Source organism: Temnothorax americanus, unplaced genomic scaffold (genome assembly GCF_048541705.1).
Source record: "Temnothorax americanus isolate GAGA-0224 unplaced genomic scaffold, ASM4854170v1 Scaffold8, whole genome shotgun sequence".
Taxonomy (NCBI): Eukaryota; Metazoa; Arthropoda; class Insecta; order Hymenoptera; family Formicidae; genus Temnothorax; species Temnothorax americanus.
This window is the reverse complement of record NW_027509802.1, coordinates 1,834,203-1,854,270: the sequence shown is the minus strand read 5'-3', so window position 1 is coordinate 1,854,270 and position 20,068 is coordinate 1,834,203. Positions and strand designations below refer to the sequence as shown.

At 40.7% G+C, this 20,068-nt stretch overlaps 1 protein-coding gene across 4 annotated transcripts in view; it reads right to left on the bottom strand.

The window, feature by feature from the left end:
* LOC143907175 (uncharacterized) overlaps positions 1-20,068 on the bottom strand; it is a 568,709-nt gene that overhangs the window by 540,549 nt on the left and 8,092 nt on the right. For all 4 annotated transcript variants that reach the window (XR_013259758.1, XR_013259757.1, XM_077423768.1 and 1 more), the window contains exon 3: positions 10,904-11,011. Coding sequence is in view for 2 of the 4 variants with exons in the window: in XM_077423768.1 (XP_077279894.1) it covers positions 10,904-10,985 (82 nt within the window). In the remaining 2 variants the exon portion in view is untranslated. The remainder of the gene's footprint in view (positions 1-10,903; positions 11,012-20,068) is intronic.

Genomic DNA, 20,068 nt, shown 5'->3' with positions numbered 1-20,068 from the left:
TTTCTAACTCATTCGACCGTCTCCTCTCCTCGGGTCCCCAACCCTTTGGACTCCGGTACCACTTGCCCACCCGTGGCTCGGACGACACACGTATTTCCCCGAGTTGCGAGCCTTCAAGTCGTTTCGACGTTCATACTCGCGGTGACCGCGGTCGCTCTTTTCCTATCTCTCGCGGAAAATGTCATAAAGTCGCCATCGGCGTTTTATCGCGCGAACCGGTATCAAGGGAAACGAGTCTCGGGGTTTGAGGATTAAGTTTACGCGCACTGCAATGCAGATGTTCGGTTATAATTAATATTTGCCGGAAGAGTATACGAAGAGAAAGATGTACTGGATTTTATATATATACATTCGTGTGTGTGATGTGAATATAAATTAATTTGAAATAATATGAAGTTAATAAAATTAAAAGTATGAACTTTTTGAAAACACCGCGTATCGGTATTTGATAATAAATATAACGAATTCGAGTGTTATGAATAAAATTATGAGAGTTCCGCGTAATCAATAAACGTCGAAACGCCAGAAAATCTACATAATAACGGGCGTGTATCTTCTAACTGAAAATATATTATAGTTTTGTACGCGCCGGTTTAAATCGAAACAATTTTTCGCGCGAGCCAACATGAAAGAGTTAGATCAATTCGGCAAAAATAATAAAGAACGCTGTACATGAAACGCATAGCAGAGTCTTCGCGCGGCTACCGCCGTCGGAATTTATTCCGGAAATACGTCCTCAGCATGCGGAGGGGGATAAAGATATTCCGGTTTTTGCATGGATTAGTAATGGAAGCTCTCTCCCGGGATGGAAGCTCTTTCTGGGAGGGGGTGGTTCGACGCCGCGGTAAGGGATGCCCACTATTCCGCTCGTAAAACCTTCTTTCTCCCTTCCGTTTGTATATCTCGGAAGCCACGGTGCTTATCGACGACGCTCGCAATCGAGCAGCAAAGATAAAAAATTTCCACTGTTATCGGAAGAAAATAAGAATCAATTTTTTTATCAATATTGCTTCATTACGTACTACTTTAAACAACATATTTCATTTTACTCTCCTATTCGTTATTAAATTATGAAACGTTTCAAATAAGATTTCGTAAGATTTCCATTAAACTTCATAATTAACCGATCCATTTTAATTTCCAATTTCGGATATAATTGTAATTTTATACTTATACCTAGTTTTAAAAATAAATAATTACGCAGTTGGGAAAGATTAAATTCATGCGAATCTTCCCGAGGTACTCTCTATAAATTTGCAAGCACTATGATATTCAAATTCTCTCTTCCCATCCCCCATCGACTCACCATTCCTCATTTAGCAGCAAGCAGCTCAATAACGACTTTCGGACAAATTTCTCTTCGAAAAAAAGAAAAGAAAGAGGCGCTCGAAGGAGATGACGCGCGGCAATGGAAATCGCAGAGAAAAAAAAAGAATCCGCCTTTTTCATCCGCTACCTCGCGCGTCTCGGATTCGGGGTACTCGTCGACTGAACCCCGAACTGGGTGTGGCCGTATGGAGAAGGGTTGATGTAAGCTTATACGCATGCAGAAAGAGATGCCCAGGGGCGGAAGCGCGGGAGACGCGAGGACGGCACGGAAGAAGGGTCGAAAGGATAACGAATATGACGTCAATTTTAAGGCAGACTGGGGGAGAAGCAATCACCGTCGGCGGGGTTCGGCCACCCCCGTCCCCAACACCCCCTCCCCCCCCCTTCGGCTCGTCTCCCTGTCCCCGCGAGTCTCGCGCTACACACACGGACTTTGAACTTTGACTTTGTCGGAATAAAGGCAAGCAACGTAAGCCAGGTAGGCAGGCGGGCGGCCATGTTTCGTATATGTTTTATGCGGTACTAACTGGTGTCCTTTGACAAGGCGCTTCGTGTATACGCCAATTTTAATCCACCACAGAAGATTCTATCTAGCGCCGGATCAGCGTGAATAATATCATGTATAGACTTAAAGAACATGATGCTAGATATTTCCAGAAAGCTACATCGGTACTGATACTGATTACAAACAAGAGGTGTCATTATGCAACATACAATAAAAAATTTCCGAGATTTCTTACAATTTGTAATAAAATTCATATGCTAATAAATAACAAAGAACATCTTCGCCAATAATCGCGTCGTTTCGCAGCCCCGAAAAGATGCGAGAATAGGAGAAGTCAGAACGCCCTATTATGCGCGACAACGAGGGCTGTGAGAGCGCCCATAACGACGTAATGACACCCATGATGGGAAAGTTGACTTCCTTATAATAATTGTCGTCATTAATAACGATCGTAACAGCGACGAGCCATCTCGCTGGTAGCGACGAGTGGCGTCGCGCGAGCTCCGCGCGATAAAAGCACGGAAGTACGTACGGGCGGTCGAAGGCACGGATATAGAAACGGTTAAGTGGTGCGTTGGAATCTCTCCCCGGCTCACCCCATAACGCCTTCTCCCAATCTGCAGCCCCTGGCCCACCCCTCCAGCCATCAGTCCCATCGGAGGCCGCCGCGCCGACGACAGCCTATTGTTTCAACGTATTAGTCATTCGACGTATCGTAAAGTGTGCTTCGCGATCCCTCATCCCCGTCGGTCGACGGAACCCAGACCCCAATCCCCGACGTCACCCCACGTCGACGGAATCACAGACTCCACCACCGACTTCTGCTTACGACTTCAAACCGCGCCGGAGCTTCCCGGTTTCGCCGAGGCGCGTCGGTAGCTTACAGACTGCTACTTGAATTTTGAAAAAAGAATTCGGAGTCACGTTGTTCAGATATTTAGAACAAATTCGATTAATAAAATTATAAATGTCCACTTTTTTTTACATGTACTAAAATATATAATATAAATCCAGATATATATAGAATAGAACTGTAGAATCCATTAAATATAATTAGAATGTCTATTGCGTGCAAATAATATAGAAATGTTATAGCACAGAAATTTTTAATATATGCGAAAATATAGAAAGAATAGGCACAGTGCAAATTGTAGACGAGAAAATGCGTATATATAGTAATAAGTGACGACAGGAAGAAATTCATATGAAATAGTTATCAAGCTTCGAAAATTGTTATCTCGTGGAAAATGTAATCTCGTAAAGATTATTTCTCGACAAGTGAAAGAGAAATGGCGAAGTACGCAAGTCAAGCTTAGAATATACGAATTGCATCTGCACGAGAAATACAATGCCGCTTTTGTAACGCTACCGTAAATTATTTCGAGACCGGCACTAACGTGCAAAGTGCAAAGTTCATGTCGATAACGACTGTATCTTATTGTCACGCTATCACGATCTATTCGCAGTTGTGAATTTTTCGAGGCAACGTAATTATTGAATGGATATAAATGGCACGTGAAGCCATTTCTGGAACATGGAACGGAATTGCAGAACTTTGGCACGCAAAATCTTTGAAAATCATTTATATCATGTTCTATAGAGACGCACATTAGTGTTAGCTGTGTACCGTTTCCAGTCGTGATAAACTGTAGAACTTTCGAAGTAGCGAGACAATACACGTGTCACGAATATATTTCGCTTTTACTTCGGAAAATTATTAACCGAATAGTAGAATACTTATTATACACATTTCAAATTAATGTGTGTCTAAAATTTCTGCGTTAAACATATTATTATTATAATTCAGTTTTGCTTTAATACTTTTAATGTGCAACGTAAATGTATATTCATAATAATGAGTTAAAATACATTAAAGTATTATTAATTTCCAGGCTAAGCGATTTTTACACGTCTCAGCTTATCGATTTTACCCCAAGTCATAAAAAACCAAATACCAATACATCAATTTCAATGGATATTTATTCTATATTATAAAACACGTATATATATATATATATATATATATATATATATATATATATATATATATATTGTTGCGACCTACTGCTAAGAAAATACTTTCATGAAACGATCAGCAAACAAATATAAAAGCATCGGCGTAAAATGCACCCGATACCTAAAAGAAATCTGACAAGTCGCGAAGAAATGTACAATAAACACGTTTAAATTCACGTGGAACGAACGTTCTCGTTCCTGCGGCACGTGACGTTCCGCCTTTCATCGATCAGTTGATCGTCGAATATCGTGACCGGCCGATCATACTTTAATCCCACGATATAATCGAGCGTCGGTGGTACGTCCGCGCCCCTTGTCGTGCAGTCGACTGCAACGACGCGACGAGCATTTGCACACGGCAGCCTGTAGATTTCGTAATAATATCGATTGAACCGCGGGCTCTATGCGTGCTCGATGAAGTCGGAGTTGACTCGCATTAAAGTGAACGAAGCGGCGCGGGCGATCGACGCGATAAATTAGTCCTCAAACCTCGATGCTGTGTTTCACATATTTCCGTTTATGGCAAGAATATTTTTGACTATATACATATATAATATTAGTCCGATTAAACGTCTAATTATATATATCTATATATATTATTATTAAATAATATTAAAGTTCTTATTATATCGATAATTAAAAATCAGAAGATTGTCGTAAACCGATTTTAATTAAAATTCAAAACCGCTTCCGAAAAACGTCAGGATATTGTCGGTAATGCAAAGAGTCCTTTGTAAACATAATTCGGAATGCAAAGCACACATAGAAAGGCAACAAACTTATGAATGCAGAATGGCGCGGTTTTGGCGGCAAGACCTACGAGTTACGCTCATGGGGCGATGCAGCTTGACAAGATTGAGGAGGCAGTACGTTGCGATTTATACATATACATGTTTGAGGTCAACCGATATGCGCTGCTGGCACCGAAGGCATCGTTCACCTACCCTACTTCGCGAACGAAAACTCGAAATTCAGTGACATCAAAAGCTGACCATACTAAATCTCATACCACAATGTACATACTTAATATTTTGCTAGCAAACTGAAAAACAGTTAACGTTGTAGCGTCCGAAATTAAAAATGAAACATTAACGATTTTAAGACATCGTTCGAGTAATTACAGGTATATTATGAATTTATTAACCTGTAGAGGACGAGAAACTTATTTTTAGGCTCAACGGGGTCGCTTATTTTTCGTAGTATAACACTTTAACATATATATGAAAGTTGAAAATAAAAATCATAAAAAATCATAAAAAAATTTACCCGTCCTCTAAAGGTTAATTTTTATATTTAAAAGGAATTAAACATAAATTATTTTTTTACAGTAATTACATCATTTAAAAAAATACCGTACTGTTATATTTTATTTATGATGAAATTTTTAAATAAAACAAATTCTCAAGTTGTATGTACTAATCAATGTCAAATCGATAAAAAATTGAAATAAAACTATTTGCTAATAACACTTGAGAAAATGACCGAAAAATGTCACCAACCGTTTTAAGTTTAATCACGTCATGTTAATACACGCATGACACAGACTTCAATAAATTTAAATAATTATCTGACTCAATATAAAAGCGTCAAATGATTAAGGTGCGAACATTGTAGGTAGGAATAAACCGGTAATTCCGTACAAGCATGCGACATCGGCTACGGATTAGCTGAAATAATAATGTAGCATGGTACGAACTATTAATATACACAACGAAAGGCGTTCCCGTATGCACAACGCCTTAACTGCGCGGTGGCAGTCGCGACCGTACCGCTAAAAAATAAAATAAAATAGAAAAAAAAGAATCAGTTGTAAAGTAATTATTAATGCCGAGGCATGCAACGCCACGCTGCTCCCCAAAACTTTTCGTTGGCACGCGAATAAGCCGTATTCCTTTCACCCTCTGCATATATCTCAACTTCGATTGCCGAGAAATGACGATTCAACCCCCGTATGATTGTCGAACTTAGCCTTTCATTGGCCTCGTGTCTCGATGTTAAAAAGTCAAATCATACATGCTAGCATTTTAAAATACAAATAAATAATCTTTTTTAAAAATAAGACAAATATAAAAAATTCTCTAAATATATTCTTTTTTTAATATTCTTGCGTCAAAGAGAGAGAGAGAGAGAGAGAGAGAGAGAGAGAGAGAGAGTATATACTCTTCGTATATTTCGGTGTATTAAATAAAAACTCAATGAAAGTGTAAGGAGGAGAGAGAGAGAGAGAGAGAGAGAGAGAGAGAGAGAGAGAGAGAGAGAGAGAGAAAAGCAGAAAGAGACGAGCAAAGAAAGAGGGACAAATGTAAGAGCTTTTTTAAAAAGACTTTCTTATAAACTTTAATAAATTTTTTTTAACAGAAAGAAAATGTACTTATTAGACGAAACGATAAATTAAATATGTGTAATTATAATTACGTATAATTTATAAGAAACGCGGAAGTCGAAAGAAAACGCAGAGCCTAAAGTCGTTTTGTACAAGTATAATCGGACACACGGAAACACAGACGCGTGTCAGAAATCTTAGGAAACTCGACCGAATGCCTTCGAGTCCCAAAGGCAGGGAGTCAGATATCGCGATTGCCGGTGGAATCGAGCAGAAAGAGAAGGAAGTCCGCCCGCGCGCGCCAATCCCGTGTAAACATTTGCAATGGATTTGCGAGCTATTCAAACGGTTAAATTCTCTTAAGAATTTGGTTTGTACAGGGGTGGTGTGCCACAGGCTGCGCCCACCCCATGCCTCCCTCGCCTATATACCGCGCGGCGCAGCGCGGCGCCGGTGGTTCCTCCTTACCCCAAACGACGAAGACGATTTCTCCACCCCTTCAACCCCGCTTCGCTCTCTCACCCTTTGTATTTCTAACAATTGATATTCTTCGTAGTGTAAAGAAACGGACGACGCACCCCTCGTTCTGCCACCGTGCTCGTTGCCGGCCCGATGTCGAACAAATAATACGGGCGGAAAATCTGAGGAAATTACCGCGACGTGGATAAATCTGCCGTCCTGTCGACTCTTTCGGTTTTCACGCCGCTCTCTTTGCTCCCCGCCCTCGGGATAAATTGGAGGTAACGGACTTCCGTTGAACCTCTCGACTCATATCTCGACCTTACCGAATTCAATGAGGCGACTCGCAGTTTTTTCTCTTTATCTTTCCTTTTTTTCCACATTTTGTTGAATTTCAAACAAGTGTCAAACCGCAATGAGTAAAAGAAAGAATGGAGAGAGAGAGCTTTTACAGCACATTATACACTTTATATTTATATATATTTATATACGCATAAAATTATAGATTCTATAACATAATTCCAAAAAGAAATTTTAAATCTCTTTTAAGTATATATGTATAAATATGAGCAGGAATAAACTCTCAATAAGATTACAGAAAAAAATATCAAATTTTATCAAAATAATTTACACTGTTAACGTTTCTAGCACTTTTTGGAATACAACTCGAGCCAATATATCTCAAGGGAAAGTTAGCACTAGGATCGCTCGAGTCCACGAAAAGGCGGCGGATCACGCGAGAGCAAGGATATCAGTGGCGGCGCGAGGCGGTATCCCTTAAGGCGGCCGCGAGGCGGGAACTTTGCCGGCGAACTTCTATCAAGGGCAGAGGCGAGACCGCAACGATCAGTAGTCCTTCCCGGTAGCAGTTCGTCTCCGGTCTCACGGACGTATGTAAAGCAGCGACCGAAACAGCCGGCAGACCTCCGCGACCGCTCCGGGGGCGCCTTTACCTGCTCCTCAAGACAAACAGTGGCGGTGTCTTAACAAGTGGACCAAGCTGTGCCCAAGACAAAGGGTAATTGAGGGTAGGGATTAATACCCCTATACACCAGAAATCTAGACCTCCTTCCCGCCCTTCTTCCCTTCCCCTCTTCCCGTCCTCTCGCTCGCCAGAGTTCCAGCGACTGTATCTCTTGGAAGCACACATCCTCCTCTCTCTTTCCTGTCCCCACCACCATCGCGTCAGCTTTCCGCTGACTCGCTCCGCTGGCTGTATCTCCTTCTGGTGTCTTCGGTTTTCTCACGTTCCGTCCTTCCGTCCCGCTCCTCTTTCTCTCGTGCCTCGTTCTAGAGACACCCCGTCTTTTCCTCCCTCGGCGTTCCTTCCTGTCTTGAGCTTGAGCTCCTTCGAGAATTCCCGTCGGAATACGACCGGGTCATCTTGCTAATTAAACAATCAAATACGGGCAGCCACCGGCTGCCCACTATCTACCCGATTCTCACGGGTCTTCCGGATCGATTGATTAACTTCGCCAGAACTTCGATTGTCCCCCGCGAAAACGAATGACTAACTCCTGTGTGGCTGAACGTCCCGGTCAATCATTGTCCAACATTTTTTCTTAACAACACACCTTCGTTAAAGCTTTAAGATTGAGCTTTGAAAAAATTGAAAACTGATTCATACATTATAAGAACTTATAGAAGGCAACAATATAGAAAAAAAAATAATATTATCATAATAGAAAAAATCCCGGACGAGCCCCCAATAAATATGATAATACAAACTCCATCACATACGTTGAAGACGGACTTACATTTGATAGTCCTTATCACGATGGCAGAGTGTACAAAAAATTATCTATTGATAAAACATAAGAATTGGTGGCCTAAAGGTTATATCACAGATGTTAAGCCATTGGTCCAAAGTATTAACATCTGTGATATAACCTTAAGGCCACCAATCCTTATGTTTTATCAATAGATAATTTTTTGTACACTCTGACATCGTGGTAAGGACTATCAAATGTAAGTCCGTCTTAACGTCTCTTTCCGAAAGACGGAGCCCAGTTTTGTGCTCTGCACAAGAAGCCTATCTTGCACAGAGGGCGCAGCTTTCGGAAAAAAATTCCATGTTCTAGTGGACTCGAACCTGGTTCTTCAGATTACGAGTCTGGCGCTCTACCACTAGACCACACTGCCGCCTCTAGCTTCGTATACTTTTAAATATAAATAAAATTAATAAATTCCAAATATTTTTGTAATATGTAAATTTAACATTGTTTTAAAATAGTTAGTGCTTTGATTTTAGTTTCGAGTTAGTTTTGTGCCTAACAAACATGCACATACTATATAAAAATCGAATGCATTAAAACACACCGTGGGATTCATTCGAAAATGAAGTTATATGAATTGGTTTCGCGAGGTTACAGTTGGTGTTATCTCGGCTGCGCATGCAAGTAAAGCAGAATCTCGAGCGATCACGGAATTCGCGTTACCTCGGATCGAAAACTTGGCAAGGCCTTAACAGCTCCTTCGAGAATGAACGTGGCGGAGCTGGCGGGCGAGAGGGCTGAGCTTTACCCTCGCGGAATTATAATACAAAATGCCATAACTATCGTCCTAATCACACTTTATTCTAACTGGTCCCTCCGTAACGAGGTAGCGCAGTCCTTTGTGCGAAGCACGCGGACGAGCAGATCGTAAAGTAGAGCCACCCCACGGGACCTAAGGGTTCTACGTTCTTAGCGCACGAAACTCGAAAGGACGCATTTGGAAAGCGTGCGAATATTACGATTACTCTCCTAAGCTCGGTTCATTACTATCGTTTGCGCGAGCCGTTATAGACGCGAGGGGTTCTTAGCGTGCCGCTGTTCGTTAGACACGACATAATGATAACGGATAAGTACGACGATCGTATTCCAAGTTGCCAACCATATCATAGACAGCCTTATATTATAGATAGCTGTCACAAAATAAAATGTATATGCGAGCAAGATTAAGTAATGATGCATTCCAACTAAATAAATAAGTCAGTTTTGTTCTAATTTTTTGTAACCTACCTTATTTATCGGTAACTAGACTTTATATTATTTGAAACAGAAGCATCTGATAAAGTGAGATTCAATAAATATCTATCGTTGTGTAGTATTGCAAAGTATTTTACAACTTGATTGACAGATTTTACGAGATTAATCTCGTTCCACTTCAGTTTTATAATCAACTGAATACATTTTTATATTAATCTCTAATGTCTGTTATTCAAGATATGAAACTTTATTCGAGTATCTTACTTGATATGCCTTTTGACACGAAATTCATGTAACAATTATATATATGCAGGCCTTAAAACATTAAAAGAAAAAAAAATAAGTTTAATTTCTCGCCATGCAAGATACACAAAAATATATCCAGCATCTTATTCCAGCAGTTCGGAAATATGTGATACGTAAAGAAAAATTCCTTCTCGAACGACACAAAAGCGGGGAGGGACAATTTATGTTGACGTGCAGATACGAGCGAGCATGTACGGAACTACAGAGTAACGCTGTAATATCGAATTCCACGTTCCACGTCCCGAACCACCCGCCCAAAGCAAACCTCCCCAAACATTTTATTGGAATCCTTATTCGAGCTGCCTTTCATTGCGGTTGAACTGGAATGCAAATAGGCCGGTGACACTCGATGTGGAAGAGAAACGTCGCAATATACTTATCATACGCCCGCACATTGTTTATATGAAATATGTCAGATGCAATAAATCTTGTCACAAAATTTTAACTTATAAAAGCATAGGATACTAAGTACCTGTTTGGAGTTGGAGAAAATAATACCGCGATTTGTCGTTGTAATTTGTATCGTAAGTGCTAAATTTACTTTTTATTTCGCCAAACAATTTATATTAAATTGAGCAACTTGCGAAGCCATTAATTACCTTCTTCAAAATTGGTAAAATCTTGTTATTCACAAGTCATTGATTACGCGTTGATTGCGTATCGAATGTATTTTGATCCAACGCAATCGTTTTGGCGAGCGTGTTTGGTAAAATAATCGCCTAGCAACGATACGGTGTCGTCGATATTAATTATTGAACCGGTCGCTGGTCATGGTAGGGCCGATAGTGGCAACGTTGACGATACGTAACGGGAGCGGAGGGTATATAAGAGAAAGTCAGACGCGGCGCGACGCGTCGACGAGCCAGTCAGATATACTGCACGAGATAATTGCTGTTTTAAATTTTACATTTTATTGCCGATCGGTCGGCGATAGGGCTTATTGCGTGCGTTCGATTGTAATACTTTTATCTCGCATGGCGATAGCAGCTACCCTACCTTGCAAACCGTTGCACTGGCCGGCAGCCTTGCTGAGCCCTTTTCCCTTCCACATCGTCCTGGGGACGCGCGCGTGCTTCATCCTTCCTGTCGCACGGGCTTCCTGTCCTGTACATAAATGTGCATTTCGTATCATAAATGAGCCACAAAATAAAGAAACAAAATTAATCATAATAGGTATATTTTATCGATGATTAATTTATTTTTTAATCATATCAATTGCTTTCTCTTGCTCGTATCATCTAACAATAAATAACGAAGTATTCTACATGCTGCGTACCGAGTAATTATAGTTTGTTCCCATTTGTTTTTATAAAGATGCCTATTAATACTCGATCTGATATTTAGATTAACGTGATACATCTTCGGAGAAGTTCATATACGTATATAGCGTGTTGACTTAGCAAGTATTTCACTCTACGTACGATACACACATTACAGGGGAAAATTACATTCTCCCTCTCATTCCCACGAAAATTGCATTCCCGCGAAAGATACGTCGTATTCGAACTGTTCATTCGGCCAGAGGCGAGGTAACAGTTAAGCTCACGATAATTCACAGAGTATTCAGAGTGCGCAACCTTTGACCTACGAGCGTCTTGCATGCCGCCATTGGGTGGTTAAAAGGCGAGACTACCGATTCGAATGACGCGGCGCAGCGGCGGGAGGCAAGACGGGGGAGTGAGTTAAGAACGTAGAAAGGGTGGGAGGAGAATAAGGGACTTTTCGAGACCGTACTTACTTACGTACGTGTACCTGGCTGCGTACCTGGCAATGCTACTATCGATTATTAGTTGTTATCTTGGTGAAGTATTGCAACCCCCCGTTTAGCCGGGAGCTAAGCGAGCGAGCAAGTAACCCACCAAGCAACAACACCACCACCATCACCGGCACTACCACCACCATCGCCCTTCTAGACGTTGCACAACCCCCGCTTGCCCTCGCACTACGGCGTAGACCTCGGCCACGTACATACATCACTCGACACCGAGATAAGACTCGGATGGATCGTTATACTGCCCGGTCTATGATTAATAATTACTCGCGGGCCTTTATCAGATGCCAGACGACGGTTGAGTTACCTCGATAACAAGTAATCAAACCCCACGAACTCGCCGAGGCTCGGCGCTAAACGAACGTGTCCGTGGATCCACTGCTGGATTTATTTAAAAACACAGAGGATCGATTCCTGCCGCGGATAAAACTTGATATACTAAATCTGTCAGTGATAGATAGGCTTTTATTACTCTGCAAATAAAGTTAAGTGATTTAAGGAATAAACGTGTTCTGGAGAAAGATAACTGCAGAAAATTTAGAGAACAAAATCCGGATTAAGTGTAAAATATAGTGATTATTATGTAACGTATTTTGTAAATTTATTTTTAATTAGACAATAAGATAGACATGCTTGAGTCTCGGGTCAATCCTTTAAAGAGAATGACAGATCATTAATTTCGCATCAAGAAAACCTCATTAAAGATAGGAAAGGTGTTCTGCCGTTCCCGCGTGGCGTGCTGTGACACCTTTTCGCCCTTGTAAATGCAAATTTTATTAATAACGAGTAGGTTGTATTTCAAATCGGTCCGAGTTTCGCGCCAACCGGTAATCGTGTACCTCAGGTCACGCACCTCTCATTGCACGCACGTTCACCGAGCAACGAGACGTCCAATTTACGTATGTTAGTGCACGAGAGACCATCGGTTTTTAAACATATTTGCAGAACTGCTCGCCCTCTTAACTCGTGACTTCCCCTTTGGGCTCCGCTCTTTACACCGCGAGAGCCTCGTTTTATGCAACCGCGCTTTTTAATTTCCATTTATTCCAGTCGCATTACGCTCGATAAATCCGGCGGCACGTGTAATTTCTAAAACACATACATTTGATAAAAGGCCGCGGAGTTAACGTGCCTCGGGGTTGCTGCTGTGTGTCTCGTCCGCGGGGTTGGCAGGGAGTTAAGAACAGCGTTAATCGCGATTTACCCTACGCTCGCCCTCGTTAGAGTTGGATCGCGAGACGCAAAGCGGTGCTCCCCGACGAATCACGACCGTTTTCTCGAACAGCAACGAACAATCGCGGGGGTTGCAGCTGAACGGACGCAGCTAGGTAGGGCTATTTTCTGACTAACCGCCACCATCGCGGGACGTGCATGTTCCGTGCGCTATCGTCGGCCACGATCGGATATCAATAGAATTTGCATAAAAATCTATACGCGCCTTCCCAGCGCTGACCGGAACAGCATTGCTCGCGCTCTTTCGTTCTCCGGCGATGAGCCGCATCGAGCTTTATACAATGAATCGACACGCTCGCGCAGCAATTATGAAACGGGAGTGGGAATAAGTAGAATATAACTAATAAAGTTAGAATATAATGCCTGTAAAGTAATAATTATTATATAATCGATGAGTGTTATATGTAAAAAAAAAAACACGACTAAAATTTGACAAAACATAAAGAAAAAGGGTATATAATTTACTGCAATATTAAGCAAAATATCTTGAGAATTTTCATATAACTTAAGCAGTACACAAAAAATTTTTGCCTTTTCCTGTTAGTACGAAATAACTGAACGTGATTTTCAATGAGAGAGAGAGAGAGAGAAAGATGGCGTTATATTAAATAAATATTACACGTGATATTTTGCAGAAGGCGATTATTTGCACCTGAAATTAACGCGAAAATATTGTCTCCGATTCGTGTGTTTTGTTCGCGCGAAATTAATTCTGCGTGGCGAGAAACGTCACGCGTTCTCAGATGTTTCCTCTATCAAACAACATACACAATGTCCTCCGCCAAACAAAACATTGATTCGCAATGAACGTTGTTCTAACCCGTCTTTCGTCGTATATAGACGCTTAATTAGGCTGCCAGGACTCGTGGGAGTTCGCAACTTGAATCAACGTAGCAAATCGCAATCTTGGAGAATTCCAAGATGTCCTCCACGCATCCTCAATTAGTCCTACACATGTTAAATTTCTTGTTACACAATCTGTTACATACATCTAATGTGTTGTTCGCACAAACGCGAAGGAGAAAAAAAAATATTTTCTAGCATGTATGATACAGCGTAAAAAAAAACGTTGAGTCCCCTAAAATCATAAAATGATTATCATTTCCTGTGTACGCGGGTGTTAGCGTGATACGTGTCTCCATTACGGATACTTCCCCAGGAAATATTCATTGTCATATTTCGCTAATTGCGTGACCATGTTAGCCTCGATTCCTGACGCGAGGTGCGTGTGCGTTTGCAGAACGTGCATGTACGCACAGCACGCGGTCTCCGCGGAAGGATCGCGACAGTTTCACGTCACTCCCTTCACATGGGACGGAGTGTATTTTATTTGACGGCCTCACCTAAACGTCTTCTATTCCCCGTCGACGTCGACGCGCGTGTCGACACGCCCGGAATTGAGTCGCGCATTCAGTTTTAAAGCGCGTGCCCGTTCCGGAAGTGGAATCGGGAGAGGTCCTCGGGGACTCTCGCGATGCGTATCGCCCTGTGTTTCCGATGCCTTGCGCGAAATAAAATATATTTTACAAACGTGATGGAAACATGTTATTAAAATTACTTTCCCCAAGGAGCTATTTCTTTAAAGATAGAATCGCTTCGTTACATCCCTCGAACGTATTCTTCAATAAAACTGCATTAAAAGTTTTTAGCGGGAAGAGATGATTATTATCATCATTCTTCGCTTAGAATTGTACAACCAATAATTTGTCGTAATCGAGCATTGTCTCTGCAATACGCTACGATTTTTATTCGCGCAGCGATATGTAATTTACTATCAACCCTTCGAAATCTACTCTTTAAATAAAACATAGTCGACGTTCTCTCTGCTCGATTCGATAACGAGAATTCATCGTAAAACGGAGAGCCGAAATTTTCCAATTGCTTGCTCGAGGAAAAACTGAAGGTGCGCGTGCACCCCAGACGATATTCAGTTCCTAAAAAAAAATAAATAAAATCGTTCAAAACAGGCACGTACAAAAAAAAAGCAAAGGTCTGCCGTAACCGCTTCGCTTTCATCGCCTTCCTCGCGGAAAGTATCGAGGGTTTCGGTTTAAAGCGCCGCTTTTGACCGGAAAGTCCCGGCGTCGTGGTAGACGCCGACGCACGGTAGTCCGCAGCTGATTTCAATTGAATAATTTATGTTTCATTACGGGGAGGGGGTCCGAGCTTATAGGTCCCTCGCAAACGGCACTCGTGTGTTTGGGAGAAAAAGCCTCGACCAACATTGCGCCGGTTAAACCGGACGGAGAGCCTTTCATATATTTCCTATACCTCTAGCTATTGAGGGCAATGTGAAAAGAATTTTGTATCAAGGTTATTGAGGGGTGCGCGTCCGATACGATGGGCCGGATGATGGCCGACGTCGATGCACCCTCAATACGAAAGAATTCGTGAATACATGTGTTTGTGCATTTGTAACATTGTAACTTGAATGAAACTTACATCTTTTAGGGAAACTGATTTGAATACACATTTCTTCTTTTCTTTAATTCACAATTTGAAATCGGATTTATTAATTGATAAATTAGAAACTGACACACGCGTATATTGTAGAAGATAATTATTTTGTATTATTAGAAAGCTATATGTAAAAGTTTCACGAGTCATCCTATTCAAATAGGTCGAGACGCATTATTTTCTTGACATTAATACTAGAATAGAAGATAAGTTTCGTAAAAATTAAATTATAAAAATACAATTATACATATTAATAAATACTGGCCAAGAATAAAATGTTTTATTATTTGTATCAGCGAAAGCTACATCAGAGAAAATTCAAAGAGATCGCTTGATAAAATATAAAACTCGATTTCCTTCTGTCTCAGTGAAAAACGTTGCGCCATGTGAAATATCTACAGTGAATGTAGTGCGCGCGTCAATATTTTACAACGCGACAAAACACGTCACGAATTCCGCCCGAAAGAGCCGTTCGATACCCTATGCCGTTTACTAAACATATAGAGATGATAATAAACGAAACATTTCTTTTTTCTATTTGGATATAGTATACAATTCTTAAAATTTTTATTTATTTGAAAACATCTCGACAAAAGTAATGGTGAACTAAACTCATCGTTAACTATGTAACCAAGAATTTAAAGCAGAACGACGATTCTGCGTTCGCATTTGATCCGAGAAATCGCAAGTTCCTTTCGACCCTCTCGAAGTTGCACCGATCCAGGCAGCCGTGATTTACCGGCTGAAATTTGAGTATCATGAGGCACGCGAAATGCGTATCGCGAATCCAATATACCGTTCGCGGGGGTTCCCTCTATTGGACGATCATAATTCACACGGAAATTCTATAACAAAAGGAACGCGTATACGCGTACGAATCGGAACACCGGTTTATATCACCGGAGATTTGTGAAAAGGATCCGTTTCCACGCCAATTCGCGATGTAATCGTGGGCGAACAAAGATATGTGTATATTTAAAAAATGAAATCAATTCAGAGGGTGCAGAAAAAGAATAATGAGTACTCTCAATGTCGTAGAAAAAGCGTAACAAAATCAAGACAAGCACATATTTCTCATTAACAAAACGATTTAGATATAACATTTAAATCGATTTTGATATTACAGAAATAATATGTATACAATAACACAGTATACATAAATATATAATAATTTATTTTATCTTAACTTATCTGATTAAAGAATGTATATTTCATTTTTAATACAAAAAAGTCAAAAAGCGAGAAAAAATATTGCGAATAAAAAACGTGTAAATTTAGCTTCTTTAATTTGTAGTTGAAATATAAAATAAATTCAACAAATATCATGATATACTTAATAGACATTATTAAACAAAAGTAATAAAATAGTAATCCGATTTTAAATTACGTTCGGCAGCACGTGTAAAATTCAATATTGAATGTTATTCCTGCTTTCCTCGCATTATTGCAGAAACGCGAAACGAGGTGCAATAACGTTCTCCCTTTCGTTGAAAGCGATTTATTGGCAAGCAGTCACGCATGAACGGGATCCAAGAATCGATTCCTTAAAGCAGTTCAATATACGTCCACGATGCAATCATAACTTATGCAATTACAGAGTTGGCCATTTATCCGGAATTGGTGGAAATCACACGAATAATGTTCGTCCGAAGGCAAATCTTTCGACCCTCCAAATTAACCAATTATTGGGGTTGTTCAAATCGACGGCGGCAATTCGCAGCTACCCCTTTCTATCGGGGAGTCAGAGAGCCGTTTTGCATGGAGCTTCCAGTCGATAAGAAGACGTCGACTAGCGACCCCTTATCACTTACAGGGGTATCTACCCTACCGACTCGGGTATGATGCTTGCGTTGCACAAATGTTGGATTAATTTCTTATGAATATATTAAAGATATTGCCACGCGTTTCGTGATATGCAAAAGAAATCAAGATTAACATGGTCACGCAATTAGCGAAATATGACAATAAATTTGGAACAAGTATAATATCCGTAATGGAAACACGTATCACGCTAACTTCGATACACTTAAAAAATAATAATTAGTTTGTTATTTTATTTGAAATAAAAATGTCGAAAATATTCCTCTTGAGTGAATTTTGTTTCAAATCTACAGTATTTATATATTAAAGATTATAGCAATTCTATATATATACTATCTTATATCAATTCGACTACAATCAATAATATTTATATTAATACAATAATTATCATAAAATAGTAAATTGTAGTATAGTAACTAAATCATACTATATTACGATCGTCATTTGATACTGTCGATACTGTCAAACATTGAAGAGTTACTATTTCGAAACGGCAGAAATATATTAATTAGAACTATTCTCTCATAACGGCCTACGAGATACAAGTACAAATAACTATATAAAAATTAAAATTCGCTCGATTGCCATTAGGAATCTAAAATGGCTGCACAGTCCTAAAAATAAAATGACATATTTGTCACTTTGCCGCGAGATCTTCGCGGTTTAAATCACGACCGTCATCGGACCGCGACAAGAACGACATTAAGGACGGCTAATCTACCATAACCGCGGATACACAACTATGTCGATACCTGGCAATGCGTTGGTGTCTGGTCGACACTCGCTAATGGGTGAGGGCCACCATTGCACCAGCACTTTCGTTCCGGGAATGTTAACGGGCCTTTCTCGTGTCCCCGATGCATTGGCGGTTATTGTTTGAAGTGCATTTTAGATTACGCGCGCTAAGGCAATAATAATTGCAATCATTATGCAAATATCCAGCCCCTCGTTACACGCCGAGGTACTTTACCCCGCTAAACCATAGGACTACCCGTTCCCCATCTCGTATATAGCGTAGACATTCTTTTTTTCTCGGGTATGCTGGCAATTTGAAGTGTGCGCGACGCATTGTTGCGGACTATTTCAACAAAACCTTTGAGCTACAAAGAATGTTCTCTCAGCGAAAAGTGCCGCGCGTATTTTTTTTTGTTATTTCCAACACATCAGACGCAAGAAAGTTTGAAAAAATGCCTGCTTCACATTTGGTTCGCGAATAACTTTGAATAATTTCGCAGGTGCTTGTTTTTCTGTAAATATCACGAAAGAATAAAAAAAGATTTTCGTTTTTTTAAGAGGAAGAATCTCAGAAAGTCTAAAATCAAATCATAAATCATCGGGGCTATTCGTTTCCGCATAAGTTCCGTTCGCAACTTGATAAATTATTTTTGCTCCATATTAATCACATTAATTTATTTTTTAATGGAATAGTGTCCGAACAATAGGCGCGCAATTACGGAAACATTTTTCACGAAAAAGAAAAAAGAAGAAATAATAATCGAAATGTTTCCGTCGTAATGGTTCCGCGGCGTGTATACCTTCGACGTGTCCTCCACGACAGAATCGTTCGTCGAGGATAAATCGACACGCAGCCATGGGCCATTCATTTCCGTCGGCAAAAACGCATCTGTCCATTAATGTTTCGTATTCCCGTAAGATACGGCCCCGGGGACGCGATTCATTTATATAACCCCGCACGTACATGGCATGCCAATACCCGATCGACCCCTCATGATCGTTTGTCATTCCCGTATACATCCACGTGCGCATATATACATGGCACTTCGGCGGTGACAAAAGGCGTTCTTACATTCTGCGAATAAAACACCGTAGTTACGAGCGTGTACATGGTTCACTGCGTATAATGCGCGACAACGTGTGTCTGTGGAAAAATCTACAATGAAAGTAGAGAGCATGGCACAAGCAGTAAACCCAACACAAATTGTTAATTCTTAGTAATAATTCGATCTTTTATATTAAAGTTCTTCAATGGTTTAATCCTACATGATTTAATATCATAAATTTTATTTGCAGCATTACGAACGTTAGTATTTAAACGTTAGCCCGCGAAAGAAGTGCGCTCATTTCGATCAAGCACGATAAATGAGTATCGCAATCGCATTACTGAGAATAGTTCACGCCCACCCTAACTCGGGTTGTTCCCCGGCGACACATTCGCAATAAAGTAATTAAGCTCGAATTCGCCAAGGCGTCGGCGACAATTGATACGAAGCGAATTGATCGCATCGACAAACTTGCGAGAGCACTCGCGTTTAATGAGATCGGACTGCGATAAGCTCTGCGGAACGGACGCACTTCCGGCCATTATAGCCGGTTATTGCTGTGCTTTGTTCTTGATTTATGCACGCGCGCAGTTCTTCATCCTCGACTATCTGAATCGATTCATTAGCGAGAGCGCTCGTCGCATTTCCAATAGGTGGACCATAAATTTTCCCCTTATCTAACATTGTTCGTCGCGGGAGTTCTACAAGAGCGTGCGCGTCGACTTTAATAAATTGAAAAATCACGCTATACTTGGCGACTAGGATCTCCGAGGTAATATGACTCTCTGACTTACGACGGCCCGTTATCATATCGCGGTAACGAATATATTCCATTACGTGACAACTGTGTGCGTATGAGATAGCGGAGAGAAGAGAATGGGAAGGAGAGAGAGAGTGGGCAAAAATCTACTGGAATATATTTAATCAGGATCGCCTCGTAATTAGGCTAAAAACATTTCTAAACCACACGTGCCTCCCTAATAAAGATGTCCTTAGATACGTCGTTTGTCGTTTGCACCGCGACGACGTGTGATCGACGAGATTTCACGCACGTCGGAATCTTTTTCTCAATCAGTTTATTAGTTTCACGATACTTAA